This window comes from Rhineura floridana, chromosome 15 (genome assembly GCF_030035675.1).
Source record: "Rhineura floridana isolate rRhiFlo1 chromosome 15, rRhiFlo1.hap2, whole genome shotgun sequence".
NCBI lineage: Eukaryota > Metazoa > Chordata > Lepidosauria > Squamata > Rhineuridae > Rhineura > Rhineura floridana.
The window spans coordinates 1390660-1400615 of NC_084494.1; the positions used below are offsets into that span (position 1 = coordinate 1390660).

At 45.9% G+C, this 9956-nt stretch overlaps 1 protein-coding gene across 1 annotated transcript in view; it reads left to right on the top strand.

The window, feature by feature from the left end:
* Positions 1-7305, top strand: part of AIRIM (AFG2 interacting ribosome maturation factor) — a 38838-nt gene extending 31533 nt beyond the window's left edge. The window contains exons 5-6 of the mRNA XM_061596517.1: positions 4261-4369; positions 6871-7305. Of these exons, the coding sequence (XP_061452501.1) occupies positions 4261-4340 (80 nt within the window). The 3' untranslated portion in view covers positions 4341-4369; positions 6871-7305. The remainder of the gene's footprint in view (positions 1-4260; positions 4370-6870) is intronic.
* Positions 7306-9956: the final 2651 nt, after the last annotated feature.

Here is a 9956-nt window from a genome sequence, read left to right on the forward strand (position 1 = left end):
TGCTGCGTATGAGGAGCCACTCATTTCCCTTCCCTCTCCACTTCTGCAGGAATGTGGTTCCACCCAAAGCCTTTCACAGAGAACTTGGGTCTGATTCACAAATGGGCAGATGACTTGCAAGGGCAAATGCAGCCAGAAGGAGAGATGGAAGGCAGGGCTCCCTCTCGGCTCTGCGCAGAGGCCAGCTGCCTTCAGTTCTCCCTCCTCACCTTGGGCAGACACTCTACCAGGCTGCAGAGCAGAAGGAGAAGGGGGAGGCCACTGACGCCGGCACCACGAGAAAGCAGCTCCTTCTCTCTCTGAACCGTATCCGTCCCATCTGGTCCTTATAAGTACTTTGTCACTGTAAGAATTGATGCCTGGCTTTGTGTTTTCCTCCCCCCCACACACACTTTTTTTCTTATTTATTGTGTCTTTCAGATTGAAAGTCTAAAGACAGTAACTGTTCAATTTTAGTACTCTTTTTGTTCTTTGTTCAGTGATTTTGAGAGTGTCAACAAACTTTAGAGATAATCTAGTTGACACAATGCACTTTGACTTTCAAAAAGCTTTTGACAAAGTGAGGTGGCCAAGTTTGCTGATGATACTAAATTGTTCAGGGTGGTTAAAACAAAAAGGGATTGCGAAGAGCTCCAGAAGGACCTCTCCAAACTGAGGGAATGTGCAGTAAAATGGCAAATGCGATTCAATGTAAACAAGTGTAAATTCAATGTAAACAAGTGTAAAGTGATGCATACTGGAGCAAAAACTCTTAATTTCACATACATGCTTATGGGTCTGAACTGGTGGTGACTGACCAGGAACAAGACCAGAGGGTTGTACTGGATAGCTCAATGAAGATGTCAACCCAGCTGTGAAAAAGGCGAATTCCGTGCTAGAGATCATTAGAAAATGAATTGAAAATAAAACTGCTGATATCATAATGTTGGTGCACTAACTAATGTTGGGGCACTTCCAAAATAAAATCGCATGCATCCGTAGGGACCTCGACTCTAATGTTAGGACAGTTGAATCCATTGAGGTACCTAGATCACGGTCTTGTCCTCAGTTGTTGGACGAGTTTCAGTCGGTGCAGCTTGAGGAAGTTGACAAGATGCTTGGACTGGTGCGTGCAACCACGTCGGTACTCGACCCTTGCCCTTCTTGGCTAGTTAAAGCTAGCCGGGCTGAAACTGCCGGCTGGGCCAAGGAAGTGATCAATGCCTCCTTGAGTGAGGGAGTTGTCCCTCGTTGTCTCAAGGAGGCTGTAGTGAGACCTCTCTTGAAGAGGTCATCCTTGGACCCAGATAATTTGAACAACTATCGACCGGTAGCGAATGTTCCATTTCTGGGCAAGGTCTTGGAACGGGTGGTTGCCAGCCAGCTCCAGGTGCTCTTGGATGAAACCAATTATCTAGATCCGTTTCAATCCGGTTTTAGGCCCGGTTTTGGCACAGAAACAGCCTTGGTCGCCCTGTACAATGACCTTTGTCGGGAGAGGGACAGGGGGAGTGTAACTCTGTTGATTCTCCTTGATCTCTCAGCTGCTTTTGATACCATCGACCATGGTATCCTCCTGGAGAGACTCGCGGAGTTGGGAGTCAGGGGTACTGCTTGGCAGTGGCTCCGCTCCTACTTGGCGGATCGTCTCCAGAAGGTAGTGCTTGGGGAGCATTGCTTGATACCCTGGACTCTCCATTGTGGAGTCCCTCAGGGATCGGTTCTGTCCCCCATGCTTTTCAACATCTACATGAAGCCTCTGGGTGCGGTCATCCGGAGTTTTGGAGTGCGTTGCCATCAGTATGCTGATGACACGCAACTCTATTACTCCTTTTCATCTGCTTCAGGTGAGGCTGTTGATGTGCTGAACCGTTGCCTGGCCGCGATAATGGACTGGATGAGAGCTAATAAACTGAAACTCAATCCAGACAAGACTGAGATGCTGTTGGTGAGTGCCTTTTCCGCTCAGATGGAGGATGTTCATCCTGTTCTGGATGGGGTTACACTCCCCCTGAAGGAACGGGTTCGTAGTCTGGGGGTTCTTTTCGACCCTTCCTTGTCACTCGAGGCTCAGGTAGCCTCGGTGGCTCGGAATGCGTTTTACCATCTTCGTTTGGTAGCCCAACTACGCCCCTATCTTGGCGGTGACGACCTCGCCTCAGTTGTTCATGCTCTAGTGACCTCTAGATTGTATTACTGTAATGCACTCTATGTGGGGCTGCCCTTGAAGACGGTTCTGAAGCTGCAGCTAGTGCAAAACGCAGCAGCCAGACTACTGACGAGGACCAAGCGGTCCTCACATATTACACCTCTTCTGGCCCGTTTGCACTGGTTGCCGATTTGTTTCCGGGCCAGATTCAAGGTGCTGGTATTGACCTATAAAGCCTTACACGGTGTGGGCCCGCAATATCTGATGGAACGCCTCTCCCGCTATGAACCTACCCGTACACTTCGTTCGACATCTAAGGCCCTCCTCCGAGTACCGTCTCACCGAGAGGCTCGGAGGGTAATGACAAGATCTAGGGCCTTTTTGGTGGTGGCCCCCGAATTGTGGAACAGTCTCCCCGAGGAGGTACGCCTGGCGCCTACGCTGCTATCCTTTCGGCGCCAGGCTAAAACCTTCCTATTCTCCCAGGTATTTTAATATATTTCTATGTATTTTACTGTTTAATGTTTTAGCTATGCTAATATCATTTAGTGTTATTATGAATTTGTATTTTTATCTGTGATTTTGTTCATTTATTGTATTATTGTATGTTGTACACCACCCAGGGAGCCATTGGCTATGGGCGGTTTATAAATGAAATTAAATAAATAAAATAAATAAATAATCTATGGTATGACCACACTTGGAATATTGTGTACAGTTCTGGTCACTTCACCACAAAAAGGATATTGTAGAGTTGGAAAAGTTCAGAAAAGGGCAACTGAGATGATCAAGGGGATGGAACAACTTCCTTACAACATTTACAAGGTTTGGGGCTTGTGGTTCCAAGAGTTTTTCAGCCAGTTCCTTCTACTTTTCTATCATTTTATGAAACAGCCTGCTTAGATGAGCTGTAGTAGAAAATTTGTCCCAAGCAATTTTTATCAGGAAGCATCAACCATTTCCCTTGATAAGAGTTTTCTCAAAAAGCTTTAGGAATCATGCCTATTGTGCCGCTGTGTCTGTCGTGGGATGAGCCAATGAACACGTGTTCGCGCCTGGAGTCTGGGACATCCTGGGACATCCTGGCCAAGGGTTATACAGCTGAGCCCAAGGCTAGGAGAAAGGGGCTTTTGGAGATGTAACAGCTAGATATTATTTTGCAGCGGTGAGATCAGCAGCAGCTCAGGCACTGCCAAATGGAAAAATCATCTAACAGAATGAAAATCTATCCGGGAGTGAATGCTATTGAACTCCACCGGAGATTTTATTTATTTATTTATTAAATTTATTAGTCGCCCATCTGGCTGGCTGTCCAGCCACTCTGGGCGACGTACAAAATAAAAACATACAAATACATTAAAACATTAAAAATCTCCACAATAATAATAAAACCTTCTTAGTACAAGGTTGTCCTGTTGTTTTCTTATGTAAGCATTGATTTGATTGATTTATACCCCATTTGATCATACACAATTTAAAGACAGCTCATTCTAAGCCATAAAGGGCATTATAGGTTAACACCAGCACTTTAAATGCCCAAGGAACCGAGGGGACTTTTCTTTTTTATAATGGTGATGTTTGCTTATTTGACAGATGTATTCCTCACTAAATGGTGGGCTAAAGGTGGCTAACAAGCAGAATGAAAAAATAGAAAACCTCCCCAAATCATCCATGTGCTTAGTCTTCTGTCTGATAAATGGGGCCAGTGCCTACTCTCCTTCATTTCTGCAGTCTCAGGAAAGCTGCCCGTGGGACTGAGTATTGCTTTTTGGCAGGGGAGGAAAAGCAAATGCTTTGTAGCTGCTCCTTTGCCAGCTGAGGAATGACTCCAGATTGGTCCTCCCCTCGCCATGATGTTTTTCCTGGGAAGGGGGCGATGCAACTTCCCATGTTCAGAATTACCCTGCTAGTCAGTAGTTTAGCTACTGTAGTTGGCAGTGTTTGAGAGGTCTTTAAAGGCAGCCCCAATCCATTGTCATAGTCTGCTCTAGATGTTGCATGTTCTCCATGCCTGTCTCCTCTGAAGTGAGCTGTCTTGGTGTTTCCTGGACTGTCTGCCTTTCCTACTCTGTGAATTGGCCACACATTTGCAGGCCATGTATATGATTAACAGAGTCAAATTCTGCCTGCAGGGATGCCTGGAGGACAGCAGTTGCTGGACTGTTACTGGATGCTCACAGTGATTTATGCCATTGAGGACACTGTGCTATAGTTGTGTCTTTATGTGGGAGATGAGATAAGGTAAGATCATGGAGTCTTCTTGGCATCACTGTAGATTGGCACTTTCCATGCTGCTCCATGATTAGTGGGAATTGGTGTTGCTGCCATGCACACTGGCAGAATGTCTCATGAAACTGCTGTGTTTTGTGTTGGTTAAGGTGATACTTGCTTGGCTTTCTTGTGACTGTAGAATCACCAATGTTGTGCTGACATTTGTGGCCACCAGTGTAGCTGGGACCATAGGGTGGCTTGCAGACTTCTAAAACCACAGGGCTCGGTCCTGGGCCCAGTGCTCTTCAACATTTTTATTAATGACTTGGATGAGGAGGTACAGAGCATGCTTATCAAATGTGCAGATGATACAAAATTGGGGGGCATAGCTAATACCGTGGAAGACAGAAAGAAAATTCAAAGAGAACTTGATAGGCTGGAGCATTGGGCTGAAAACAACAGAATGAAATTCAACAGGGATAAATGCAAAGTTCTACACAGGAAAAAGAAACCAAATGCACAGTTATAAGATGGGGGATACTTGGCTCAGCAATATGACATGTGAGAAGGATCTTGGAATTGTCATTGATCATAAGCTGAATATGAGTCAACAGTGTGATCTGGCTGCAAAAAAGGCAAATGCTGTGTTAGGCTGCATTAACAGAATTATAGTTTCCAAATTGCGTGAAGTATTAGTTTCCCTCTATTCAGCACTGGTTAGGCCTCGTCTTGAATACTGCATCCAGTTCTGGTCTCCGCACTTCAAGAAGGATGCAGAAAAACTGGAACGGGTTCAGAGGGCAACAAGGATGATCAGGGGACTAGATCAGGAGAGTCTGAAAGAACTGGGCATGTTTAGCCTGGAGAAGAGAAGACTGAGGGGAGATATCATAGCACTCTTCAAGTACATGAAAGGTCACACAAAGGAGGGCTGGAATCTCTTCTCGATCGTCCCAGAGTGCAGGACATGGAATAATGGGCTCAAGTTGCAGGAAGCCAGATTTCAACTGAACATCAGGAAAAACCTCCTAACAGAGCCATACAACAATGGAATCAATTACCTAGAGAGGTGGTGTGCTCTCCGACAGTGGAGGCATTCAAGAGTGTCGGAAGGCAGAGCTGGGGTCCCAATCCCGGGGAGCTGGATCCCGGAGAGTTGGGAGAAGAGTATTCGGATGGATGGCAGAGGGAAGGGGGAGGAACTTCCCCCCTTTGGAGCGAAGACGAAACAGAGGAACTGCCAGTGATAAGGTCGCTTAGCGACGGGGAGCCTGAGCCCTCCCTGGACATTCTCACGCCTCCCCCTCTTTCAGGCTCAGAGCAAGAGGGGGAAGAGGGAGGGCTGCTCACAGCCGAAAAGTGGGGAGGCAGTTTACCATCAGCCCCTCCCCTATCCCCCATCCTGGAATCGGAAACTTCAGAAGAGGAGGGGGTGATGCTTCCCCCCTCACCGCGCACACGCAGACAGCTGAAAAGACAGGAGAGAAGGGGGGGAAGGCGGGCAGTACCTGAGGGGCAGTTAAGGAGGAGCGAAAGATTGCGCGCCCGTTTGGCCCCTTCTTAAAGAACAGGCGGGAAGAAGTCCCTTGCTCTGTCAACTTTCTCCCAATGCCGCAGGACCTGTATCCCTGTATTGATTCATGAGAAAACGCAGTCTTTGTTTGGACATTACCCTAATAAAACACGAATTAACTACAACCGCTGGTCTGGTTCCTGAGTCACATCCTGGGCCTGACAAAGAGGCAGCTGGACAGCCATCTGTTGGGAATGCTTTGATTTGGATTCCTGCATTGAGCAGGGGGTTGGACTTGATGGCCTTATAGGCCCCTTCCAACTCTACTATTCTATGATTCTATGAAAACAATTAGAAATGGCGTAGGCACAGGAGAAGAGAAATATGTCTTTTATCACCAGTGATGATTTCGCAGACACAAACTAGTAGGTGATGTCACTGGGTGCACTGGCCAGACACTTGTGCAGCCACAGTAGATAGTCCTGTCCAAACAGTAGTGAGTGCAATAGCCAGCAGGGTAAGTATTGCATAAACTTTAGCACTAAGAAAATGTGATGAACATGCCCCCAAGTCACTTGAATCCCTCAATAGCTAAGGAATTACTGCATTTATTGCACAATAAAACAAATGTCTGAAGAATCTTTTTCATGTCGATAATCATGAGGCCTGACTGTAAGCTGGTGGTTGGTTTCCCTGGCCCTTGGTTGCACATGCCTGCAGAGGAGTCTGAGATGCACAGGAGTCTCAGGGAAGGGGGGGGGCTCATTCAGCACACAAATGTTTTTGTAATTGCTTGCTTCAGAATTAATTTTTCCTTTTTGAAGCAACATGATTTGCATTAAACTTATATTTTCTTTGGGGGGAAAAGCATGTTTATGTATCCCTGCATATTTAATTTGAAAGATTTAAAATGTATAAATAATCCAATAATTTGGGGGCACTGAAAGAAGATTTTATGTGAGGAGATAAATCAGGTCCTCATTTACATGCTTAACTTATTCCATATTTTGTTCACCAGCTTTCTTGGAAAAGACTCAAAGGAATTTGTCTGAAGGATCTGCCTTTTGCAACATCTCCCATTGCTGTTCAGCCCAGAGATAGAAATGGAACTCCACTCTAGGGCCAAATGTTGCACCCAGATGTCACATATTCAGCTCTCTCTGAAGAATGCAACAGCTTCCCAAAATCTGCTGTCATCCCTACCAGATTGGTGAAGTTAGGCATGCCTGTTTTGGAGCAGGAGAAGTTATTTGGGGAGTGGCTTCCACTGATGAAATCAAGCAGGGTGGGGAATATGGAAACCACGGCAAGCACAATATAGTGGTACTCTAGTGTCTACACTGCTTGGCTGAAGCTTTCAAGGTGCTAGTCTAGTTTTATAAATGCCTTAAATATTTGAGACTGTGAACTGTTGTAGTGTAATTGACTGTGAACTGTTGTAGTGTGATTGTGTTGTAGTGTGATTAAACATAGTCTAAATCCCCACTCAGTCATTACAGGCCAACTACTTCACAGGGTTGTTGGGAGGGTAAAATGAGATGACCCTAGGGAAGTGGCTGTGTTGAGCTTCATGAAAGACCCAAGTGTCAGGATGAATCAAAGCATGTCTTAAGGGTGCCACTGAGGAAGGAAGAGCTTTGGACTGTGATGTGGCCTCTGCCTGTAATGATGTAGCTGTGGTTCACCCCCTTATACTGCCCCCCAAATCTCTGGACTGTTGTCAGGTGGAGTTTGAATTCGTCTCTCCCACAGTGCTCCACCAACCAACCATTCTAAGGCTTGAGATCTTCTTCCTCAGAGATGCTCAGCTAGACCATTCAGACTCGTAGCGTTGCCAGATCAGCGGCATCCCAAACCCTGAGATTTCAGGGGTGGGCCCTAGTGATGTCATAGGACAGGTTGTAGTGATGTCACAAGGCAGGCTGTAGTGATGGCATGGCGTAGGCTTTAGTGATGTCACAGGGGTGGGCCTTAGTGATATCACAGGGGCAGGCCCTAGTGATGTCCTTAAGCATGACATATTAAGCATCAACCACAGTTGCTTGGAGCATACAATTCAAACAAAAACCTTTCTCTGATTGGAAATTAGGATAGAAATCTTAGCTCAAAGATGGAGCCTGGGTATGGAACATTTAATCTAGCCTACTTGCTTCTGGCAAGAAGGGTTTAAGTGCCATCAGGCCAGACCAGTCACCAGAAGGCTATGAGATGTTAGATGGGAGCACTTGGGAGTAAAGATGGATGCCCCTGAAGGGTGCAATTCTAAATACACTTACTAAGCCCCATAGAATTCAATAGGACATACTTCTGAGTAGATATGTTGGATTGTGCTGTTGGTAAAGCTTGACTAGGGATCCTCTGCAAGGATATCCATATCCAAACAGCGTTGGCAACCCCCTGCCTGGAATGCCCTGCCCCTGCCTTTTAACATGGCTGCTCCTAACCTTTACAGATTTGACCCTTCACTTCAGAAAGAGGTCTGAGAAATGAGGAAGAGGAAGAAGATTCTCTGCCCTTTTTTGTCTACCCTGTGGGCTGCTATAAACTCACTTTGACAGTCAACCCAATTCCAGTGAGTAATCTGACAGAAAACACACATAGCTTGGTCTACCTTCACAGATAGCAGCTTGGGAACAACAGCAATTGCAGCCACACTTCCCAGTATGTGAATTCTCTTTTACCACTATTGGGCAAGAAACAAACCATCATGCAACCAACAAGGTGCATCATCAGTGGGTTTAAGGGGGTTGAGCTGAGCCCATGGAACCACTGTTGTTGCTTCTATGGTTGTAAGGGAGTGAGATCAGAGGTAAATTAAATGCAAATAGAAAAAGAAAAACAAAAGACAGTAATGATTTCCCAAATGCAATACCATACGAACCACAACAAAAAACTTATGAGTAAGGCAGAAAACTCAGCATTGCACAACCAGTCAGAATTCCTAACCAAAAACCAAAACTAAAAAAATCCTTGCAGCCAGTCAGACAAGGTCACAGAAATCCCCATGCCTATTTCATGCCTTTTGGAATTACAAAAAGATGAATCAAAATGATGACTGATGGATAGGCAACAGCTTGGATGCCTCCCTGAGCAATTTCTGTTCTCTCAGCAATGCTTATTTATAACCTAAATCTTCAAAGTACACTAATTCAGAAAGTGTTTAGGTGTGATTAAAATGACATTAGCAATTATAGGAGTAGGTAATAAACATATGCAGACCATCTTTGTGAATATTAAATATTACATTTTCCAAACAAGCATTTAATTAAACACATTCAGAGTAAAAGAATCCTGCCTTGTAATTTAGCCTATGACAAGTTGTAATTCTTCTCTGGCAAGTAACCACATGGCAAAACTACTGTAGCTTGTTAGGATCAACCTTACAATAAATGCTGAACTGGTATCGTGAGTGCCCCTCGTTGGGTGCTTACGATGCAAAAAAACAGGAAGAGGGGCAGGGGGAACTGTTGGCATTAAGCGCATATGCAGAAGAAGGGCCGCCATGGTGAAGCCTCTCTCCGCAACAACCCTTGGCAGCAGACAGAGTCACCCCTCTCTGGAAGAGGGAGGGCTTCATTGCATCTGTGCAGTGGCCATGGCTCTGAAGCGTGCGCCTGAGCAGTGGCCATGGCTTGCACTCTGAGGAGAAGGATGCCGCTGAAATTATTTATAATGTTGGGCCGGCTGCTGGTGATGTAGCGAGGAATTTGGCAGTGGTGGCGGCGGAGGAAAGAAGGAAGGAAGGAAGGAAGGAAAAGCTGAAGAAACATAAATGGTGGCTTTTCCTCCTTGCCAGCCCTCCCCTCTCTCCCTGCGTGCAAGGCCTCTGCTGCCAATGTGGCTGGAAGACCAGAACACACATGCACGGCAAGCTGCCACACCAGAAAACCAGAGATCCAGGGACAGGGAGGTGATTTGGCCAGAGAGCTGGAAGCTGGAGGTCTGGTAAACCCATCAGGAGGCTTTCTGCCTCAGGGCTCGTTCTGCTTTGTGTCCAGGACAAACAAACCCTGTTTTGTCTGTTCCAAAAGTTGAAAAACAGGTGCAGAGACACTTGCATCCGTTGAACTATTGCAGAAGTTGGCAGCTTGGACCTTTATATAT